The 25125-nt window shown below is 39.3% G+C and overlaps 1 protein-coding gene across 6 annotated transcripts in view; it reads right to left on the bottom strand.

The window, feature by feature from the left end:
• Window positions 1-217: 217 nt before the first annotated feature.
• Window positions 218-25125, bottom strand: part of ELAVL4 (ELAV like RNA binding protein 4) — a 79120-nt gene continuing 54212 nt past the window's right edge. For all 6 annotated transcript variants that reach the window (XM_084527453.1, XM_084527450.1, XM_084527449.1 and 3 more), the window contains exons 3-7: window positions 20023-20126; window positions 9331-9484; window positions 8707-8932; window positions 7276-7314; window positions 218-2984 (exon numbers count right to left, since the gene is read on the bottom strand). In XM_084527453.1, the coding sequence (XP_084383579.1) occupies window positions 2657-2984; window positions 7276-7314; window positions 8707-8932; window positions 9331-9484; window positions 20023-20126 (851 nt within the window). In that variant the 3' untranslated portion in view covers window positions 218-2656. The remainder of the gene's footprint in view (window positions 2985-7275; window positions 7315-8706; window positions 8933-9330; window positions 9485-20022; window positions 20127-25125) is intronic.

Raw genomic sequence — 25125 nt, 5'->3', positions numbered from 1 at the left:
ATTTGGTATTTGGTGTCTTAAATGGTACCTTAAATGGCAGATTCTTTCTATCCTTCAGAAGGAAAAACCACAAATAATGAACATGCTTAGTCTGGTCTGACTAAGACATTTGTCTCCAAGACCTTGCTTCTGAAATCATACTAACATCTCCCTCCTTTGAGGTGTGGCTGGGATCACTAAGACAGCTGAACACGGTTAAAAAGGTGGAAAGTCCATAGCCATTCTACACACTTTCATTTATTGTCTGGACAATTAAAGTACAAATAATTCAAACACAACAAGGTTATGAAAAAAACATTTACAATACTTTCCCTCAGAAATGATCTAAACTAGCAAGGTTATAACATGAAGTCATTCATTATAACTAAAGTATACAACTGCCTGGTCCTAAGAAAGATTTTTTAAATTATTATTATTATTCAGATAGTAAAACACATCGTAGAGAAAAGATTCTGACATGCCTTCCCCACTAATGCTTAGCAAATGCATCAAAACTTTCCCAGCAAACTGCGCTCATTCATAGCAGATGATGTATAAAGGTTTCCCTGAACATTGAATGAGTGTTCCTTTAAACTAAAATCTAACATTGTTAAAGTAAAAAACTGATAAAATTATGATGCAGCCTTTGCTTTAGTTATTTGTCTACTACAAAAGTTTGCCTCTTCAGTGTGAAAAAACAATACTTAGTCTACATGCAGTTAGTGGGTATAGCATGGAAAAAATGCACAAAATAAGCACAAGTTATAAATAACCATAACGTTTTATTACCATTAAGACTAAACTTGTATTGAAAAGATTTTATATAACAAGACAAGAAAAGCAATAGCAAATTTAACTATCAACTAGATTATGCATAGCGAGTAACTGTTTCTAGTACTCAGGGAAGAGCATGACCCTTTTTTGTTTTAAATATATAACCGTACAAAGCACAAACATACTAAAATGATCAGTGCACTGGACATGGGAGAGCACCCCCCTCAGTCATTTTGTTCCCTTAGCTCTGTTTTCCCCAATCTGAATTACATTAAAATAAAGACCCAGTTGTTTTCTTTTCTACTGTGCAGTAAGAAAAAATATTCACAACAAACATGACAATATATCAAACAATATTTCTACACAAGTTACCTTGATACCTCTGTCACTTAAGTATCATAAGAAAACATTTTAAGACATATACAAACAAAACTAGCAAAGTGTTACAACTTATAATAAATTAACCAAAAGAAAAAATAACTTTATATATATATATATTTATATTATATATACACATACACACACAACAAAATGACACAATAATATGCTTCTTCCCATAGTTTAAGTAAACAAATAAGTAGACTAGCCAAACTAGCTATATTTGATTTTGGCCATATGCATCACATCGGCAATTAAATAAATAAGTGTTTCAAGCAACATAAACAGTGTTCCAAATGTGCCAACACAGCCCAATTATATTAGCATGGGCTATAAAGTGAATTTGAAAATTCTTAACAAATTTAAAGCAAATGTATTCTTTCTAAACACATTACATTTAACTATGATACTAAGATATGTAAATAATTTCGTAGCACCTACTGCTCAAACCAAGGAAGTTTTTGATCAAAATTAATTTTTTTTTTTTTTTAAACTTTTGTTCTGCTGATATCCCATACTGATGACTTAAAGAAAAACCGTCTTGCAACTCATCTCCTTGCTTTTGGGTTTTGACTGTGGGTAACTGCGTGCCTGGGAAGAACACTCTCCCGTACTGTATTTAATATTTTTTATTACATGCTATGAAAAGATACGAAGATCATCTGTTTGTAGCCCATCCTTCAAAAAACAATCTACTAATCCAGTTTAAAACACACATCTTGATCTCTAAAAAGTTACCAGTGCAGTATGAACATGACAAAGTTGTCAATTTCCCCTAAATTAGCCAGTCAAAATATTTTTTCTCAAATCCAGATTCTCTTGTAAAAATTCTTTATATTTTATAAAAATAGATTTTTCTTGAAACCCATTTTCAGCAAAGAGACCACCTCTTTGGCAACATTGTTAATGTTATTTAAATTGTTATGTCATCAGGTATCCCCCTTTACCCCATTCCCTTAACAGAAGACTGTTTAGTTCACATGATATAAAAGAAAAAAGGAAAAATAAAAAAAGTTGCAAAATTATGTTCTTTTTTGCAATTTTTATTGTTCCTCTTTAATTTTTATGTGGGGGGTTTACCAATCTGATTGGATCAATGTTTTGAAAAGAAGAAAAGAAAAGAAAAAGTTTTTCTCGCTTTTAATCCCATTAGCTTGTAAAAATTGTTTTTTGTTTTCTTATTTTTTCAAATGAGTGAATGGTCATCTTAAAAAGACCCACCTTCAAGGAAGGTAGTAAAACTAGCTGGCCGGGTAAAAATCCCTGCACATTGTTATCTATGTATATTATATTCAACAACGACAGCTATGAAAGAACATTCAATGCATCAAAGGTTTTTTTTTTTTTTCTAAGCATTATAAAATCCTTTCCTGTTCCTCACAGGATATCCAATGTTTTAATACTTAGGCAACACTGGCTTATAAAGTCCATGGTTGAATATAAGCCTTGAAGAGTTTTTTTTTTGTTTTGTTTTGTTCGTATATATATTTATATATATATATTTTAGTAAGTAAGGATATGAAATTCAGGATTTGTGGGTTTTATTGGTTTTAAAGGAAACTTGCAATACTCTGTCTCCTAAACGGTATCCATTAAGGCTGGCAATCGCCATGGCAGCTTCGTCGTAGTTGGTCATGGTGACAAAGCCAAATCCCTTGCACTTGTTGGTGTTGAAGTCGCGGATCACCTTGACATTATTGACCGCTCCGAAGGGACCGAACAGCTGCCACAGCACGCTCTCATCTGAGTCGGGAGACAAGTTGTAGACGAAGATGCACCATCCAGTCCCAGTGTGACCGGGGATATTCATTCCAACAAGGCTCGTCATACCATCAATTGTGATCGGAGAAAACCTACCAAGTAAAAAGAGGGGTCTATTCTAAATATATCTCTTGGCACAAGCTACATGGAACCAAGATTTCAAAAATAATCAAGCCAGTGTTAATTTAGGTTCTCAGTCCTACCTAGCCACCTTGGTCTCTAACTCTTACTGGAGTGGAAGGGAGCTACACTACATATAGAAGACCAAATCTGTGCATAAATGCATTTCCCTTCAAGAATAAGCCCTATTTAAAGGCATACAAATATCTAATAGAGTATCCTTCAGCATTTAAGTTAAAAAAAAAAGAGCCTGTGTTTATGGCAGCATATACGAGTTCATTGAAAAAAGGCCTATAGGAATTTGCCATGTATTTCCACTACAAAATATTGTTTCAGAGCAATGGAAACTAATGCCTTACTTTTCAAAAGTGTGCTGTGGGAAAAAAAAACCTTCAAAGTTTATTTTAAATATTACCATGAAATGCCATTGTCAGGATTCAGGTGAAACAGTAGCCTCTTTTAGCTGAAGATACTACCAGAGAGATCTAAGTGGTAGGTTTTAATTCTCCTCCTAATAGTCCTTAATTGACATTCAGTGAGAAAAAAATCTAGTTAATAAAAAAAGTCCTAAAGCCAGCCAAATATATTACAGATTTATGCAGCAGTCGTAGAGTAAGTAAACAGTGTGTAGATATAATTAGTGAGCATATGTCAACTAATACCTTCATACCGCGAGACTCCCATGTCCATGACTCTTCAGGTAGTGAACGTAGAGATAAGCTCCTAGAAATCTGACAGAACCCTAACTTCTCCCCAAGTCTTGAGGGGTCTGTTTTGTTTATTTGAATGCCTGAATTAGAAAGCTGAAGCCAGGTAGTGTGTTTATAAACATGGAATAGCATTGGCTGGGCAGGACCTGTGGAGGTCATTTAGTCGAGCTCCAGATAGCCTCATTTCAAGCAGAAGTGAAGTTGGCTGCTCAGGGCTTTGCACAGGGAAGTTTTTGAAGTCTCCAAGGATGGGACTCCACTCCTGGGGCCACCTGCTCCAGGGTTTGACCATCCTCACTGTCAGTGACTTTTCTCTTACATTTGGCTGAATTTCCCCCACTGCAGCCTGTTACTGTTGGCTCTTGTCCTTTTGCAGTTGACCTCGGAGAACAGCTTGGCTTCTTCTTCTTCTAACGCCCTTGTAGGTAATTCAAGACAGCAGTCAGCGGCTACACTCTACATTTACCCTTCCTGAACTTTGCCAGGTTTGTTTCTGGCTTGTCAAGGTCACCCCAAAAGCAGCCATGGCCAACAGCATGCAGAGTGTGCAGAGTGCCCCTACTCCCCCACATCAGTGTCATCCATTAACGCAAGGAGGGCGCACTGCAGCCCGTGACTCAGGTTATTAATGAAGATGTTAAGCAGTATCAGCCCTCAGGATCAACATAATTTTCCTTTCATCAGTTTGAAAAAAATATGACATGATTTCTGAAGCTACACTTTGGGATATGTTCTAAAATAACAACTGCGCAGAGGAAAAGTCTTAATAAAAATCCAGTTTCACATGTACCTTCAGTCTGATGAGTTTTAATACCAGAATTGAATAATAATTCCTCTGGATCTTCTGAGTGATGACTGAGGGAATAGAGGGAGGAAATCCACAGTGTAGCTAAGAGAAGACAGCTCTTATGCATTCCAAAGCTTCTCCTTTTATACTTCTTGTGTTTCCACACAGTATTCTGCACAATATTAGTGTATATTAAATAACCATAAAAGAAACTACACACTTGATGGCTGCTTCTTTGGACTCCTTTCCTCAAATATACATATAAAGTGCTATCAGATGATACTTGGAACATCCATCTCGAGCTAAGAAATATCACTGGAGTGTAGCTACACGATAAACAGTTTGTGAATGCTAACAGCATTGGATCCTCAGACATACATAGAGGTTTGCAAAAAGATTTTAAGAATATATGATAATCTTCCTACTGAAGTTCACTTTCACAATTCCTACTCTCAACATTCTTTAGTTCCTAGTATGTGGGGGAAAAACATAATTGTTCAGCATTGCTCTGCTAACCTACGGCATTTCTGCAGCTCTGAAAACAGAGGTGGCTGGACAGGGCTAATTTATTCTGCTCCTTCCAAAACACACCAGCATGGAACTGTAAATAGGGCAGCTAAGACTGAGAGCTTGTACAAGCCAACAGCTTCACATTCCTTTGAAATTTGGAAGATAGGACTTCAATCCCATTGCTGCCAAGTGCCAACTGTGCTAGTACCATGTGTAAGCCAGCAAACACTCGTTTTCTCCAATGTTGAAACTTAACATGAAGTACAGCACTAATACATACATTTCCTATAAGTAGTATTAGGAAAATCTGTACAATGCTCAAAGCTGTGCATATCAAGTGGTATTTTATAGCTTTGTTTTTCAATAAATGCTGCACTGATACAAAGGGTTAAAGTTTCATACAGTTCATTGAAGAGCAGCTTTTCCCTGGAAACCTTTTGGAGATACGCAGCTTTCAACTACCTACATACCATGAGCACAGGAGCTACTATAAATGCAAAAACATATGCATGAAACTAGTAGTTTACTGACAAATACAACAAAAGCTACTGCTAAGCAGTAGCACTGACTTATGCACATGATCTGAAATTACTGATCAATAAAACCTTCATCCCACACCTGCACAGCTCATTTTCTATCTGTATTTCCCCACATAACATGAGGAAGGAAGACTAACCACCAACCCAAAAACAATACACTACAGGTATTTTAGAAGCAGCTTCCAAAGTTTTGATCAATACAGTATTTTTCTAGTGACCCTACGCCTGTAATGTGAGTTTGCTATCAAAGTTTAAGATTTGCTGGGAGGAGTAAAAAGCTAATTTAAGATGCCTAAACAATAACTGTTCAAAAAACAAACAAACAAAAAGCTGTTGTGATTCAAGACTAACACTGCAGAATCAAAACACTAAGGCAGACAGCCTAAAAAGGCAGGTAAGTCACTTTCTTTTCCTCTGCAGGTGATAAAAATTCTAAACTCAAAAGTCTGACGGTTAGGACCAAGCACTGTTTGTCCTACACAACATGCCAGCACAATTCTGGGGAAGAAATTAAAAGCCAAGGACAACTCCCTGAACACCACCACCTTTCTGAGAGCTTCTTGCACCTGACAGATACTTGATGCTAAGTTTTGCAATGTTTTTGGCATATATCAAGAAACAAGTTGGAGGGCAGAACACAGGAGGAGCAGAATGTGATGAATTCGGGTGATACAGTGACTCAGAAATTACCATCACCACTAAGTATATTGCAAATGAAACACAACGAGTGCTTTAGAGAAGGTATACCACCTCTGTCTTGACCATTGCCTTCGGTTTCATAAGTAGTCTTAAGATCTGCAATTTATTTGTACGGCAGCTACCACAGCAGTAGTTAAAATGTACATTACAGTCCACTATTGGCTAAAGATATACTTACCGTACCATTTACAGGATGAGCTTTGTTAAAAAAAGCTCAAACAATTTTCAACTGTGGTGAGTAGACCATTTCAGAAGATTAAGTGTTTTCTCATCTTAACTGTGGGGATGGCTGGACATCTTACATCAGGAGTAAGCCTGCCTGTATTGTGCTGTAAGGTTGGCTTGCGTTGATGTGTGCCATCAGAAGAAGCACTAACAATACGTCATTTTAGCTATCAAACATTGAACGTACTGATGAAACAGCATAAACATTTATAAATCAGCTGAACATTCACACATACAAGTACATACACAAACACACATTGCTATTTCAAACAAAAAATAAATCCCAAGCACCAAGAAAATGTCAACAAAGCATTAAACCTGTAACAAAAGAAACTTAGGGCTGATTAAGGTGCACACAGCTATATTTTTAAGTCAAAGTTGTGAAGCCAGATGTAACAGAATGAAGGTCTTAACAGCTGAAAGAAGAATTACGCTGCTGTTGTCCAGTTAAGTTTTTAACTAATATCTGATCTAATAACATACAACTTAAGTTAATAGTTCTGTTTCTGGACAAAGTGCCATGTGGCACGACAACTGGAGTTTGAATGCTTGTAGCTGTTGCACCTAAACCATTTGAGAGCCCCACCTGTAAATAAAAAAAAGTTGAAAAACCCACAGAATGTGTGTGTGGCCTTTAAAGTAACAAAACCAACTGAAGTCCAAACTTAAAAAGAATCTGACATGCTGGTGGAAGAAAAGGAATTAAAAAAAAATAAAGTTAGTGAATTAAAAAAAATTGTAGCACCAATCTGTGCCAACACGGACATCTGGCAATCTGTGGAATTCTAATTACCTCTTTACGCCATAGGCCATATTAAGCAAATTGTCCAGCCTGAAAAGAGAAGGAGGGTCTTTGGGTTAATGTCTCACAGATGGCAAGATCGCTCAATGGAACTATTATTAATAGCGTTCCATTTTCAAAGAAGAAATGTTCAACAAGTTTCCCACACATCTAAGGAGTCTAACAACTTGCGGCCTGCTTTGTTAAGCTTGAGATTGTGCTTAAATTTCCACCACAGCATTTCAAGTAATTTTCATTTATATGAAGTCTTAAATAAAGCCTTAATTTTCATGGTTTGTTTTTACTTTTAAAAAGATTCACGTTTGGTTTATCTTTTAAGACAGCATTATGAAATTTTTGCAAATAATTCAGTTGTTTGCCTCATACTTACAGTTAACTTTGAAATAAAGCGCTACAGTCCAAAACTGATGGAGCTAGAAAATTTCCCGACTTTCAACTACTTTAACATAATACATGCTCACCACTAGGATGCATTCAGTAATTATCCTTAGCAATACATCGATCTAAATGACCACCAAGTTTCGCAAAATGACTAATCAACTGCTTTCCATGGCAGTACACTAAATAAATCCTTTTACTGATGGACTGATAAAAAGAGATAACCTCAAGGGACACAGCTGCATGCCAAAGGTGTACTAAATTTGTATTTGCTTTTATATCAGTCAGATGATTGACTTTTTGCTATGATCTTATTTAATTCATTAGCACTTTGTCACCAAAAAACTAGAATCACTGTTTAATAATTCTGTAAAGCCAGTATACAACTCAGTTATGCAAGTATACACATTTTAAAGAGACCTTTAATTGAACGCTAGGTTGCCTGGAAGTTATTATAAAGCTAACAAGGACACAATGTATTGCAAACACTAGTTTATGGATCAGATTGAAATGGTATATTCAGAATGTGTAACAAAACACCTCCCAAAAGCATCTGAGGGATCATACCAAACACTAATACAAGGTCTCTTTATAGTAAGAGCAGATCTCAGGCTAATAAATTTAATGATACTGCTGCTGACTGGAACACACTCAGCTTTTTTCCTGCTACGAATCCACTGTCATTAACATCAAAGTCTAGGCTGCATCAAAACTGTAATAACATAGCAGAAAATAAAAGCATTACCAAAAAAATTGGGAAGAACAGAGTAGTCACTGCTCATTTGATTATCAGTGTAACTCTATTCTGTCCTCCCTTTTTCTATGAGGCTTCAAGAGATCCGATTGTACAGTACTTCATCTGTTTTAGTAAATACAACATGACTACTGCTGTCAGCAGATTTTCCTCCTCATTCTCCAGGAAAGAATATTTAATTTTACAAAGAAAATCAGGTCAGCCTACACAACTAAAAAGTATTTTCCTGTGCAGCACCTGCCCCACATCGTCATCACTGGTAGAACTTCAGTTCTCTTCCAGGTAATTACCTGAATCTCTGAGCCTGGTGGTGAAGTGGTCCAGGGTAGCGTCTGTTGGGAGACTGATACAGCTGTGAAAGGAGTGCCTGGCTTGTTTTCTGGCTGGGATTATTGGCAAACTTCACAGTAATTGGTTCTGTAGCACCACTAGGCTTCTGGCCATTTAGTCCCTTTATGGCTTCTTCTGCCTCTATTCTCTTATCAAAACGGATAAATCCCACACCTCGAGAAACACCTGGGAAGTAAGCACATGTGAACAAATGAATGAATATATGTAGGAACAGCTTCATCTATGTAACGATGAAACAATGTTGGTTTGACTTAGAGAACACACAGCTTGCAAATTCAGAGAAGTCCTATAATAAAGAAAAATGCTATTCCCCAGCTGTGTTCTCCATAATCAGACCCTACCATATACACAATCGTTTTAAGAAAAGTGACATTCTGCATTTTGCAATCCCTCATTAAAAAAAAGCAGGTACAACCCCAAGCAGTTATACCTATAGAGAACTGGGCATGCATTTTACATTAAAAAAAAAAAATCACACTGTCTTAAAACCCAACTGCCAGCAAGCATTTATAATTCTGCTATTTCCAGAAACACAGAGGCATCTAGGAAAGATTTATTTTAACCTGTGACTTGATCAACCAGAATCCGTGAGGTGATGATGCGTCCATATTGTGAGAATAACTGCTCTAATTCTTTCTGGGTCATTGTTTTCGGAAGGCCGCTGACATACAAGTTTGCATCTCTGATTGATGCTGAACTTGGACGGGCATATGACACCTATGGATTTAAGAAAAGGAAATGCATATTAGTAAGCAGAGCTGCCCTTTACATTTTAAATGGACAGATTGTTTTCTTTTTCCACAAGAAAGAAACATTAGAGTTCAGTTGCTTGAATAACCCTGGAGTTCAGATACTACCTGTTCGACAAAACCAGGAGAACCAGGAAAGGTTAGAAGAACAAAGGAAAAGCAAGAGAGACGCAAGAGAGACCTTGAAAACAAATGCAAGGGTTCTTTAAGTGCAGGCACAAAATAACTATTGTTCAGAGGTAGATTAGTGTGTGACTTCCTACGCACGGCTTTGTAAATTTACCCCTATGGGTTGTGGGTGTATGGATGATTTACTGTATCTAACATGTAATAACCTTAGAATATACGTTGCATTCTAAAGTTCCAGGATGCTTTTCTTCACAAGTCTGAAACAGATCAGATTATTTGCAGAGTGATCTTTTGTGCCATCTCTGTGTTTTCATCCTGAGCTGGCAAGATCTGTTCTGGATGAACAGCAAAGCACTGGTGAAATTACACTAAATGAACATCTGCTCAGGGAACTGTATACTGACACTCATTGTCGCATCTGCAATTTATCACAAGAAGTTCCCTTGCACTGTAAGCCCAAAACCAGATCATAAAATATTATGACCAAATAAACAAGAAAAGCAAGCTGAGGCATTTCATGCATGCTGTCAAGAAATTATTAAATCAAATCTTTAACTGCTCTTCTACCTATGAAAATATAAACCCAGACCTAAAAGAAAAATCAGATCTATAATTACAATATATGCATAAAAAGCCTTCTGCACTATTAATATATTCACTTAGAATAACACAAATTTAACAAAAATACTTCCCAGATAAGGCCTAATTGCAAGTATTCAGCACAGATCACGAAGAATTACTTCTCAGCACATCTGAAATAGCATCAGATCTAAACCTGAATATTTTGCACTTCATCCTGATTTATTTAAATATAAACAGATTGGTATGTTACTGTATCATGTCTTAAAATGCCTCTTGGAAGAAATAGGGGGGTCTTGTCATAAAAATAACGTTTTCGGCAATTGTATTCCCCTCTTCCCCAGCCTTAGCCCAAACACAAATGATGTCAAATGGATGTCTTTGTGTTTTATGTGTCAAAGAGTTGTCTTTATGTGCTCCACACCTAAAAATAGATGTTGACTCAACACAGAAAATGATGTGAATGACTAATATTTGCTTCTACAATCTTCTGCGCATAATAGCAGACAAACTCTAAAGATTTTAGATTTTAATGTTTTTGGCAACTTCTTTTTAACTTACGTGCTTGTACATAACCTTTTAAAACTAACATTTCAAGAGAAAGCTAAAGAGAGGAGGTGGAAAGATTTAGGGGAAGAGATGTGCAAAAGGAGGTTAACTAAAACATTTGCATCAACTGAGGCAGGCTCAGGCGAAGCACACAGGCACAGGCAGGCCTAACGAGCAGGGAAGCATCCAGCAGCAGACAAGCAATGAAAGGGAAACGGATGGTGTGGAACTGTCCTGTGCCGCAGTGACTTGGGGCCACACAGCCCACAAGCTCCCCATGAGCTGCAGCATCCACAGCACTCACAGGCCCCAAGCATCTCTCTGAGGCACCAGGGCCAGAGCTCAGGTGGCACCACTTGGCTTCTAGCTAATGAACCGAGTCAGGTGCTTGGGGACACAAAACCAGGGGTTTCATCTACAGATACCGTACCTAACATCACTGCATTGCTGTGCTTGGTTGAAAAGTTACATGATTTTGAGCAGGCTCTGGAAGACCAGCAAGCCCAGCTGAAATCACCCAGAAGTGAGGAACAACATGGCCGCCAAGTGTGAGGGCTGCATGCGGCCTGGGCAGTTCAAGCATCACCTCACAGCACCAGCCAGGCCTGGTATGATCACGATCAGCCCCACATTAAGAGCACGTCAGGACTGAATCCTATCTCCTGAGGCCAGGGAGGTGCCACCCATTTCACGCAGCCAAAACCACCCTGGAGTGTGTGCATTTCCACAATGTCCCCATGCTGTGCAAGCGCCTTACACTGAGAGGGCGCTACCAGGGCTCAGACACCTACAGCTTAACCTATTTCAGGAATAAGAGTTTAAAAAACACTTAAGAGCCTCTCTGGAGTGAAGGTAGGGACCTTACCTATTCCTCAAAACTGAGAGCTGCAAAATTAATAAAGTTCCTGGGAAAACAGCCAGGGGTTTCCTTTGGGTTTTCTCACTCTGGCACATTCATTAACCAAATGCCACATTACAGGGAAGATGAAAAGTACTGGGATATGCAAAAAACACCACTTCCCAGAGCACTGAGTGCCTGACATTTTATATATAGATATACACACACACTTTTATACAAGAAAGTAAAAAAGCCCTGCTCTGTTCTTGTGGGCCATACAGATACGAAGCAGAAGGAGTCTGCACGGTCTCAAATTCATCTACTCACAGCACATGTAAACATGCATCACCGCTCAGATCTAATTTTTATTTCCTCCTGAAATCAAATATTCAGGTTGCAGAGGAGCCTGGGCCAAAGAAAGAAGCTGCCAAAAGCAACTCAGCTGTCTTTAATATCAAGGAGAAAAGGTTGTGAGCTGAATGGACACAAGGCTAGTCGTGTCAATTATTTATCTCCTTTTGAATCTTTTTCATCTTCTTTCACAGGTCAGCCAATGACAAATCGATTGGTTAGACCATGCCATCCTGCTTTCAAGCTATTATTCAGTTAGTACTAAGGATGGGATGTCTTCCCATGTATTAACTATCAAAGGAAGAAAACATCCATCCTGACCCTCCACCTGACCAGAAGCAACTTGCACTGTGAAAGTTAAAATGGGAGCCAACACCGGCTCCCATTTTATCACTGAACTATGAAGCACTCAGGAAGGATACTGCATTAATTCTTTATATTCACAGTTAAGAACAATTTTTTTTTTTTTTTTTGCTCACAGCAGTGTTAGTGCTGTATAATGAAACTGCTTGTTGAAAACAAAAAGAATACGGAAATCCCAGCCACTAGAAGAAATTCAAATAGATGAGCTAGAGTATGCCAAGCTGTCATTTGACTTATGCATTTTTCAGCACTGAAGTGTTTGTCCACTTGCATGCCCATTGGAGGTCTAACAATATTTCATTTCACATAATAAGTTTAGTCCTTCTCAGGGAAGATATTTTAATATTTTCTAATTCATTTCATGAATTATTTTTTATTAAATAGTTTATTATGGCTTACTGTATATATATAAATATTTATAGCAACTAACATTAGAGGTCAGTAATTCGGGAAAACATGCTAGCAAGGCTATTTCTCATGTGACATTGAACATCAGCCTGTGTAAGCGCTTCTCCAAAGTATGAGTAGCCCTCCCTCAAGAGGCTGCGCTGCTACTGCTCTCACCACACACTACCAGAGAATATGTAGGGTCCAGAGTTTCAGATTTTCCATGGTAATGAACAATTATTTTTGTTCATGAACACAGAAAAATCACCCAGTTAAAGCAATTATCTTCCCTATTGATTTCCTACTCATTTTTCCAATGCAGAAAACTTCTTGAAAAATTTTTAACCTCAAGACTTTTCAGAACATAAATTGATGCAGTCTGGTCTTTCCAAGTCAGAGAGACCACAAAGGCACCTAGAGGCATGAATGCATCCCATTTGTCTTACAAGACAAGGTTCTGGATGTTATCGGCCACAACTTCAACACTGACACTCTTAACCATTTCACTGCTTCTCTAAGATGCCTTCATCTCACACATTAATCCTGGACTTCTAAGATGTTAAACCCATTTTCAGGGGTCTTCTAGAAGTTTATTTATTTATTTAAAGTAAGCCAAAACAATGTCTCAGTTGCTGCCTGCTCCAGAGAGGTCAGGCATAATCTTTGCCTGGAGCAATGCCTCTGTGAGCAGAGCCACCCTGCCCTGGCCAAAACATCTCCTGATAAGCCACCTAACAGCTTGTGTCTTTCTGAAAACTTTTCCAAGATGATATACGCCTCTCACTCGGCACCTAGCATTGCTCACCTGGGGAATGCGCGACTAGACAGGAGCCTTTAATTGAGTGCAGCACAGCAGCATGGGCATCCCCAGCCACTGGGCCAGCAGCCGACAGTTCCTGCAGTCCCCAGGACATGTCACCAGCTGCCACCACATGAGGTGCAGTCGCTGTTAAGCAATGCCCTGGGCATCTTTCAGAAAATCCTTGTGTAACACGTTCAAAAATACTAAGCTTCACTGTGACCTTAAAAGTAATTTTGGAAGACTTTGCTTTGTCTGCATGATAAGCTCAGATGTAGGATTGCTTGCGTGATTTTGGGTGAGTCACTTCACTGTTTTTTCTGTCCGAGGTCCAAACACGCAAAATGGGGACAAAACTGACCTGTGCCAGCTGCCTCTTACTTATTCACTGGTATACACTGCAAGTGCTTGAGCACAGCTGGGCAAAGAGCTTCACATGTGTAAGCACCATCCCACTTTTCCCCACATACAAGCAGATCAGTAAAAATGCACTACAGCTAGAAGAGGCAGTTTCCTCAGAGCCTCTTCCAGGCCCTCATTTGTGCTCTAATTCTGTGTAAAAATTCAGAAACCCTTCCTTAGAAAGCCACATACTTGGTCAAAACAAAACATACACAGTCCTCTGTTCCACATGCTGAAGATGGAAGTCTAGAACACCTTCACATCCCCAAGGGCACTACATTCTTCTTCTCCAAGCCCAGGGCTGGGGACAGTAGGGGAGTGACAATGCACTTTAAAGCAGCATTGAATCTCTCCATGGTACTGGGACTAATTATGATTGCAGGTAAGATAAAACAGCCTGTCCCATCGTTTTAGGGGAGACATCCATAGATAACAACCTAGAAGCCCTCTGGCTGTAGCAAGAGCCGGGCTAAGAAATAATTGTTCTGGCTCTGTAGAATGAAAAGGAAGCTCATTGGCAAATGTGAAGCACTTAAAAAAAGACATTTCGATTAAGCGCAGATGCCCAAAACTAACAGGTAAAGACTCTCTGGTGCCTGCTGAAAGCAGCAGAACCAGATTTGAACCTTCAAATGTTCTGCTGAAAGGTCCTGTGAGCCACATCATCACTACAGGCAAAGGGATTTGTTAACCAGCACTGAAGTCCAAGCAGGTACGCAGACAGTACACAGACAGAGGCTCTTAAAGAGCGCTGAAGAGCAAAAAATCAGTTTACTTAAGGGTTTCCAGATCTGTGGCATCCTTAAAGACTCCTATCCAAGGCTTTATCCCAGGGTGCCACAGTCACAGCAGACACCTGTTTATGAAAGATCCTGAACTACCACACAAGCCATTACCTCGACGACAAGAGCTACCAAACCATATCCCAAACCTGCAGCTCAAACACACCTGCAATGTGAGTTTTCACAGGAGGAAGGAGTGCAGCAGGAGCTGCCCCCTGGAACTGCAGATGTGGGTAACTCCACCAGCACATACACTCAGCTCCTCCTTGCATCTTTCACACACGCACCGCTCCATCACAAAGTATGCATGCCTGCTCTGTGCCTCCTCTTCCTTTTGTTCACCCCATCTCCCTGTGTCAGAGCATCCCCAGACCTCTCCGCCCAGCCTGGCAGTACACCCCATTACCCTGATGGGAGAAGCTCCTGAAGGCAGGCTTGGGAGAACATCGGTAAAAAACTCAGAATTACATCTTAGGCAGAACATCACACTGAGGCTGTGCAACACTCAGACTCTGCTGCTTTCACTACCAGCGAGCCACCTTTTCCTGGCTAGAACTTGGATTGTAGGGCTGGTGTTTTTCCCCAGCAAGCCCTGAGCTCTTTGGGACTGGGTACAGATCCTCTTCCCACAGTGTGCTGCTGCAGCCTTCCTCCTCTTCTCCCTCCTCCTGCTTTTGCTTCAGCATCCTCATCTCATCGGGACTGAGAGGCAAGCTTTTGAGAAATGGCTTTGTAGGACAGAGGAAATCTGCAGCAGCTGTTATTTGGCTATCCTATAGTGACAGGATAGGCTGTAGCTTTGCAGACAAGCACAAAAGCTAGCATGGACAGATTTAGAGCCTGAATTTTGTAGAAATACTTGGTCTTTAGAAAAATACCAGAGCAACCAAAATAGAAAGTAGTACCGTTGCTACTTCATCTCCAGAAAATAAAGGAGTGTTTTCTCCCAGAGAACTATTCACTGTATTTTAAACTAGTGCCATCCAGTCCTATTGATCAGAAAATATGAGAATGGAGTACAAGTAAACATTTGAACTAACAATTGAAGAGTAGTTATATTCCACAGCAGTTATTCATTTAACCGAAAATTAGAAATAACCCAAGAAGCAGAAGCAGCCTCTGACAGTAGAGGAATGATCCTATTTGTTTGTTACTAAATCCATCAAACCTGTGAGATAAGAAGAGGGAATCAAGGGCTCACAGAACCCAGATTCCTTCTGCCCTCATCAGAGGCTTTTTCCTGCTCTAGTGGCTGTCACAGCATGCTACCTGCTCCTGCAAGAGAAGAACAGAACCAACTTACTTCTCAGGCAACAGAGAAGGAGAGGGGAACACAAAACCACATTTCAGGTGGTCATTTGCTGTTGTTTCATTTCAAACTTGCTTTTAAAGTTCTGTTCTGTCCTTGTTCCAGTGTCCCCTAATGTGAAGCCAGGTCACCTGAATCAACCTGTAAATTGCAGAACATTTCCTTTCACTCCTTTCAGATGCTGGGCATTTTTTTTCAGGGCAGAGCAGCAGAGTTTAAGCAGTCTCTGCCCCATGCATCACACACCTTGTTTTCTTTCAGATACTTGATGCAACTGAATTGCCAGGCAATCTTCAACAGCAGCAGTGACCTTTCATATGCTTTTATGGATGGGCAAATTTAATTTCTAAAAATAGATTCAATTTCTGGAATATATATTTATTTCAACACATGCTGTATCATCTCTCTTTCTAGACTATTTTGTAGAATTATGTCAAGCTTTAGCTGTAAAAATACAGTGAAGCCCTTTTTGCCTCACAAGATGAGGATGCCACGAAATGGCATAAATAAAATATGCACTATGATCAGCTGAGGAGGAACATAACGTGTATAACCTATTACCACCAAACACATAACACTTCCTTCAGTGCTTTCCCCCAAACGGATATTCTGTAAATAGTCACCTCTCGACTTTGACTTGAAAGGGCATCATTGACTTAAATAAAATGCACATAAATATTTTAGCTGCTTCAGTGGAAAGGGATTATTTATTGTAACAATGAAATAACAAAAAGAACATTTCTTCAGTTATTTTAGTCTGCACATTTGAGAGCAGACTGTGCCTAGCTGTTTTGCTGATCCTGCTATAAAGCAGTTCCTCTGGTGCCTGCATGGCTGCTTTGCAAGGCATCAGGAGCGGGAGGGAACATTCGGCTGCCACGAGACGTTACAGAAGCAAAAAGGACAGGATTTGGGGACACATGCAGAACCTGGAGCTATTTAAAATATTTTTTTTTCTTCCATAGATAGGAATTAAGCTTTATGGGTCAAAAAACCAAGTGCAGATATGAGACCCTGGAGCCAGCTCACGTCCAGCCGAGGAGCAGGGGCCCACGACAGCTGGAACAATGAGATGGGAGGGAGCTGGCCAGCAGCACCAAGGTGACCTTGGGGTGTGGAAGCAATCTATGTCTATAAAAGGCCTCAAAAAACTTTTTTGTGAGCTATCTATCCCAACAGCTCCCAAACAAAACACAGCCAAGGAAATGCTACCGCAGGGCTGTGGCTACCGAGCACCCGCAGACAGGCAGAGGCCAAAGGCTCAATCTATCCATCAACATGGCATTAGATTCGTTCTGCGCACAAAACCAAGCCATGCTCGTGAAGAAAACAGCATAAAGTAATGCTCGGTACTTTGCAGTTCAACATTACTTTAGCGTTTAATTACGTATTTTTGTAGGCTACGAACTATATGCTACCAAATCCCTTTCTATACATTGTGAGGCTTTTTTAATGCAATGGAAGTGCATTTTTAATAACTGTAAAGGGCATCTAGCTAGAATAAAGTAATCAGCTCTAATAATTAAATATAGTAATTCCAGGAATTAGGATGCTTCAGAACGGGGCAATGAATCACAGCGAGCTGCTGGTAAGGGCTGTGTGGGGGCACCAGACAAGCTCGGGGAAGGCGGCGGCGCCAAGCACGGCTCCGCAACAGTTTGGGAACCGGGGACATCTCCTCCAGCAACACTGACACTGCCGGGAACGGCAAAAACATGATTCACTGCTTGGTTTGTGCAACCATGGGGAAAGCCTCCTTCCCTACCACACAGTACCAAGGCAAGCAGACCCAATTTAGGAAGGTTTTTTTTTTTTTTTTTTTTAAATGAAAAGGCAATAAAATTTAACCAAAAACCCAGTCGGGTAAGGTGAGAGAGTCACATGCAATAATGGAATTAAAAATTGAGTTAGAAATTGCTGATTTGATCTCACTGTGTTTAAAGCTTGGCTATTTGAAGAGAAGGCTCCTTTAGGCATGGTTTTAGGTGACTCTTAATATTTACTTGAAAATACTTAAAGTCTACACAGTTCTTCCCAATCACTGAGGAAATTATGCAGCTCCTGTGCATGTAGGTTAGGTTAATCTCTTTGCTTATTATTAAATTTTAACAGCTTTCAAGAGCCCAACAAAATGTCATGTGTTCTATAAAAGTCTAGTAGCTATTAATAATCATGAAATAAACCCTAACCTAATAAACTATTGGTATTCATAAAATTTGAAGTGAATAAAAAAATCCTGCATGAAATGCTTCGCATGGTAAGTTCCTGCCTAAAACAAAAAACTCACTACAAAAGGTAAAAAAAAAAAGGCATAATAGTTAATTTTGCTATTTAATTCAGTGCAAAAAGAAATGTAAAATAATAATGGGGGGGGGGTTTGGAGGATTTGATTTTTATTTTTTTTTAAAGCTTCCACAGGTCCTGTAAGTCTGGAGTGTCACAGCAACAATAACATTGTTGTGATTCAAAAAAGTCAAGAAAATAGGTGTGGAACACCACAGGTACTTATTCAGGACAACAGCTGTACTATATATACTTTTGCTAATGCTGAATATTATTCACAGTACAGATCAGTTTTTAATGCAACGCTTCATTTAGGTTTTTAAAGTTCTAGAGAATTTTTAAAAATGCATTTAAGAGATAGGCAAGTAGTTTCCAAATACTGTATTTTTTCCTGACAACAAAAATACTCCGGAGAGCAACTTACTGCTCAACTTTTAACCATAAGCAGAAACTGCCGAGTCCAAGTGCTGTATTTCCACCTGCAGCAGCAGATAAGACATTAGATTCTGCTTCTTTTGCTGTACATGTTCCTCTGAATTTCTCTATTTAACTGTACAAAATCATACTGTGAGCATTTAGATGCATGGCCCACATACACATCTATGGGATGAACCTGTTTGGTGTAAGGAATGCTTGGAAGTAGCCCTTTTTACGTGGTCCTTGTAACTGTTCCACTCCTAACCCTCAGCTCAGACTTTCTGCTCCTGCCTAGTTGGACCAGGAAAAAATTGCTTGAAATGGTCCTTAGAGATGCAAGAGAATTCAAATAATTTTGCCTTCAGGAAAAAAAAAACAACAATCTTTAGTAATAAAAAGGTAAGTACAACTAAGTACTGATGACACAGTATCTTCGACAAGACACAAATGTCAAGTTTTATACAGATGCTTTCAAAAGCAAAAATTCTATTTTTATATTCTGTAACATTTTTTGCTTTGAAATACAAAATGAAGCATCAAAGGCCAGCAATCTTAAATAATCGAAGCCTTTTCACATAATTTGAGTCAGATTTGCTGTTTGTTCCTCTTCAGTTTTTTCATTTACATTCCTTAAGCTGTACTATTTTTTAGAATTCAGAATGTAGAAACCGTCTATAAGCTTCTTTAAAAAAAGCTTCATCAGCCATGCAGCAACAAACGTGACTGTAGAAATTTGCTTTTCTTGTGAGACCACTAAAAAAGGTCGTTGAATAACTAATGGTCTATTACAACAATGAAATGAGAGACTTCAGTGGGATCTCTAATCCCTCCAGTTTTTAAAAGAATAAATCAAACTAAGCATGGGGAAATGGAGTTTTTTTTAAATAACATTCTAACTTGAGAAGTGTACTTTCAATACCTCATCCTGATAGTGACATGAGTATCACAGAAGAATGATTCCTCGTCTAGGTACTTCCCATTAAAACACAGGAAAACATGTAATTTATGAATATATGGTCCTGTATTTTATACCTGTTTATGAATAACTGTATCACTGTGGCTATTTTATTCTAAATAGAAGTCCTACTGCAACATTTTAAGGAGCTTTCTGTTACTTCCCCCACCTTAACAATAGTTTCAGTTTTAGAGAAGGGTTTTAATTTTAGAGAAGGAGAGATTTGTCTTCTGCTGTTTCAAGGAGACTGTGGCTGAATGCCCTTTGCAATAGGTGATTAAAGTAGTAATGAAACTGCCAGAAACTGTTTCAACTACTTTCTCCTCTTCCAAATTGAGCAAGAGGCTTTCTGCATTATCTTACCTTTATGGTTTTGGTCTGGAGTCTGAGTCCATTTAAAGTGTTAATGGCTTTCTCTGCATCCTTTGGATCAATGTAGTTAACAAATCCATATCCTAAACTCTGCCCTGTTAAAACAAAAAACAAAGAAAAAAGGACTTAGTACTTTTTGTAAACACTTCCAAGTTCCTTTCATCACTGCTTTCCCCTATGGTCTTTATGCCATTCTTCCCCATTTCATTATCTTAAATTTTTACATTGGCTTCCCACCGTTAAGAACTGTTTTTCTGAAGATCCTACTTTAAAAACAAAATGAAGCAAACCTCCATGCTTCTCCAAGAGAGTTTACTGAAAAGTGTACAAGACTTGACATCAGAATTACATAATGGTTTTGTGCCGAGCTCCCAATAAATATAACTGCTTGACTTGCCAGAACAGGAACGAGGTCACTGCTTAGAAATAAACACACAATCTTGCCACTGTTTATAAACAAATCCATAGGTGTTTAAAATGCAAAAGTTACGGAACAATGTTTGAACATGAACCTTAAAGCAGCTGACTGAGAAAGACAGCCAGCCACCTTTCTATCTGGTTTTATTGCTCTGTGAGCAGTCAGGAAATGGGAGGAGAAAGGACAGCTCAAATTGCACTAGGATAGGAGATTGCATTAAAGCTTTCCTCAGTGTATTAGAGATGACAGCAAAAGCAAAACAGCACAACAACTGCTGCTGCGCATGGGATGGCAGGAGCCCACTTCAGCAGCCAAAATCATTTCAACAGCTTCTGGTTTGCTAGCAAGATCTGTGTTTGCAGTAAAAGAAGAGACCTGGTTAATAACTGGTAATAACATGGCGCTAAGCAGCGCCACCGCTCTTCATTCACACAGAGCAGGGACAAAGCTGCGCATTTCCAAATGCTCTAAGAAAGCCTGTACTGAAAAGGCAGGTTTTCCCAAATCCCAAGTACCAGTTTTGCAGCATTGGTTCTATTAATGCTATGTGAGACCACAGCTTCCCCCATCCTTCCTCTTACAAAATAAATTCAGGAGGAGGTGCATGTTCAGAAAAAACAGGAGTCGCTTTTTTTTCCCCCTTAGGGTACACGTACATAGAAGTACATAAACAGAGATCATCTTACTCCAAAAGGAAGCAGGCAGGCAGTGTCTCCTGCACCTCGACCACGCTGCTGCTCATGCCCCTCTAGGCACGGATGTGCAGGGGATGCAAGTGATCCTGTGAGCAGGCAGCGAGCAGGAAAATCTGAAAAATCCTTCCTGAGGAGGATGGCAGCACTTGTGAACATGGCCTGCCAGGAGATTTCTATCCACAGCAGCAATGAACAGTGACCCAGCTCCTTCTCACCAGGAGAAAGCCGAGGTTGTGAAAGCAGCTGCACATGAAGTGCCTTGATGTACCCCGGAGGCACGGATCCTGCCTCCCTCCCCAGCACAAGGCTTTGTTTCTTTGTCTCCTGGACTACAAAAAAGCATCTGTCTTTCTCAGACACCACCAAAAATACAGTGTTTGCAGTAACACAAATACAGGGAGCACTTCTGTCTTACAAAATCAGATCAAAGCACTAAAAGCTGCTAACTATGCTATGGAATACCTTAAAAATCCATGGAAACACTGCAGTTCATTCCTAAAATGCCCACATGCAGGCGTTTGGGTACGAAATGGCTGTTTCAAACTACAATATATCGAGGGAGCAATTCCATCCAATCAATTTAACTTCAGACCGCAGTATAAAAACATACCCAGTTCTCCTGGAGAGCTGAATTAACCCCAGCAAAGCTATTCTTACCCGAGTTACACGACATTAACCAAGGAAGCACTGGAGTCTGACTGAGCAGAAATAGGGTAAAGATGCTTCTCCTGCTATGCCTTCCCCCTCCTCTACCTAGGATACTTTATACAGCCCCACTCCTGCACAGCTGAACTTAACCACATCCTTGGTGTATTTTGTTCGGAACAGTCCTAGGGAGAAGGGAGCCATTCTCTAGGAGACTAACCCCGTTTGGTGGGAGACAAAGGGAGGCAGAGGCAAGGATCAGGGCCTGGATACCCTGACCTCCTGCACTGTGTACGGACCTTCAGAGGTATGCAGCTACTACGAGTAGCAGTGAGGCACTGGGACTTACATCAGCCTGTCTGAACACAAGCTTCGATGTCCTGACATTGCTATTCCCAAGGTGCAGGGACAGACCAACCTCTAAAATAGAGGATTCTTAATTACAGGAAAACAGGGGAAAAAATTTGACTCATTTCCTTGGACTTCTCCAGTCACATTGTTCAAGTTACTCAGGTATCACCATCTCCGATTCTCCCTACCAACTACGAAATCCTCTCTCCAAGGTGGAGGATAAGGAGTACCAACACTAACAAAGCTGTTTGCAAGCCAAGTTCTGCAGGCACGCATGAAGAAAACAATGACATTGTCATGAGTTCTGCTTATAGTAACAGGTACGTGGAGATGACTTAATCTTTACAGTATATACTCATGAACACTGAAATATCTAACACTTGACAGAACTGAAAGTTTGTGATCCAGAAGGTATTAGTTGTGATTTCGTATCAAATACATTAATTGCAATAATGGCTGTATTACATTCTTAAACAAAACCAGGATGAGTCTATTCAGCATTCTGAAGACTGAATTTCTGTTCATTAAAGAAAGCTTACAATAAAAAAAAAAAAATCCAAACCCTACACCCTTTGCAGCCTGCTGAAGTCCTGGTGCCGTTGCTTCAATTAGCAAATTCCTGTTGCTGTGTGTTGCCATATGCTTCACTTTGTACCGGTGAAGCTGAAGGGAATAAAATCTTTCTGTTAAGAGCGTGTCAGTTCAGAAAGATCTCTTGCTTGGTTTACTTTTTGTTCTTAGGTACTCAATATGCAGTGCATCTCCCCTAAATGCCAATGTTTAATGAAGACAGGTGTTGTTTTCCCCTACCCCCAACCTTGAAAATTGAAAAGAAAATAAACCCAGAACAAAAAAAATATTTTATGAAAAAGCTTTACGACTGCTGGCAGACATCATAAAGTTATAGAGTGCTAAACATTTACTGCTAAGCAGCAACAAAAAAAGATATATCCAGCTAAAAATATTATTTTCAAATTACTCTCAAGAGCAACACACCTTATGTCAGACAGAACAGACTCTAGATGTGAAAGAGCTAAAAATTGTTACTGGGAGAGAAAGGAAAGCATTTGTTCCAGAATACAGTGAAGAAATACTAACTTTCAGTGCATTCCCCCCTCATGTACTCTTATTGCATGCACTCGAAAAGGGTAACATTTCTTTGGACGCAATCTGGCAACACGAAGCAAGCAGCTGGACCTCTCAGTGGGATGCCACACAGACACTGAAGTTCATTCCCATGCTACACTTCCCAGGAACAGCACCGTAAATAGTAAATATTTTCTGTTATTTGGAATCTAATAGGTCATCGCATGCTGTGATTCAGTACGGTAGGCAAGAGATATTTCTAGATGATCTTAAAACACCACCTTTTTGTAGCACTAATACCATTGCTCTTTCAGAATGTTTTGTGTAATTTGAAGAAAATGTGCAGGAGACCTCCTACAATTTGGTAAAGAAACAGGTCTACAAGTTAGTGATAACAGGATAAAAAATGAACATGTTTTGACCAACTTAGTACAAACAGACAAAAAACCCAAACACACAAAGACAAGTCCAAGCTTGTAATGTACATATTTCATATTTTCAAAGGCTCCATTTCGGACTTGAAAACCGTAAGATTAAAAAGAACCAAGATAAGGAATGCAGGAAAACATATCATGTTTACAACATTTAATCACACACCCCAAAACATGCAACTATAAAATAGGCTGTGCCAGTTCAAGTCCTGTACCTGCCTCGCTCTATAAGCCAGTCTGCTTGAGCCAATTCCATACTTAAAAGAGATGAAGAGGAAACAGATGGCAATATAAATTATAACAAAAATCCTCAGAAAAGAGAGAAATGAACCCAGAGAAGTATCTGACTAGCAAAGTTTAGAATATTCAGAGTAAAAAACAACAACTTTTCATCTTTTTTAAAGGCTACAGGGGAAAAGATACTTTCACTCACCAATGGATAGTAAGAGTAATATAGCAGAGAGCTTGGTGTATAACTAAAGTGCATGAAGTACTAACTAGTAACTCAGGTGGACATTAAACAATAGCTCCTAGCATTGTATACATTTAAATGAGATGATCTGGACTACTTGCACAGAATAGCCCTCAAAAGTAAAGGGCAAACAGCTCCCTTGTGATTTTTAGTAGTTCTTAAAGCACCGAGCAAATTCCAGGAGCTTGAAGGAAAAATTTTTGCACTGAAATTCAAGAAGAGAGGACTGGATAACCCAAGTAATTACAGGTCCGTCAGCCTAATGCTGAGCAAGACAAAATTACAGAATATTCGATACTGGACTCTAATAATAAAGAATTAGAGACGGGTAATATAATCAATGTCAATCAAATTAGCTCTATGGAAAATAGATTCTGTCAAACTAAACTGACATCCTTCTTGATGAGATTACAAGTTTGACTTATAAATTTTAAGAATGTCGATGTAATAGCATTGATAGACTTGGTCTTCTATAAAGCACTTGATTTGGTACTGCTTATTAATTGACTAAAAATTAACATGGTACACATTAAATGGATTAAAAGTCAGCTGACATACCTCAAACTGGGAATTGTGAATAGGAAATAACCAGAAGAGGCGAATATTGCAGACAGCAGAAGAACGGGGTGACAGGAAATGATCCAAGAGGACAAAGCAATTTAAGCTCCTCAGCAAACTGCTCCAAGTAACTACATCCCTTTAGGTAGCACACACCCAAGATTACATCCCTACAAACCAAGAACCGCAGCATATTTTCCAAACATGGACTTATATTACTAGTGAAGAACTCAAATATATGGTGACAGATAATCAACCACATCAAGCTTATAATGCTGCCAAAAGGATTAAGTGATGCTTCATGGCTTAAAACATGCATTTCAATGGAGGAAAAAACAAAAATCACTGTATCTGAACTAGCTGCATACTTAGCTGCTGTACACCAGGCCTGGGCATGGAGCTTCGTGTATCATGAACACTGATGCCTTGGAGATGGTG

Source organism: Aythya ferina (assembly GCF_964211825.1).
Source record: "Aythya ferina genome assembly, chromosome: 8".
In the NCBI taxonomy this organism is placed as follows: domain Eukaryota; kingdom Metazoa; phylum Chordata; class Aves; order Anseriformes; family Anatidae; genus Aythya; species Aythya ferina.
Note: the sequence above shows the minus strand (reverse complement) of the source record. Positions and strands in the feature narration are given on the sequence as shown.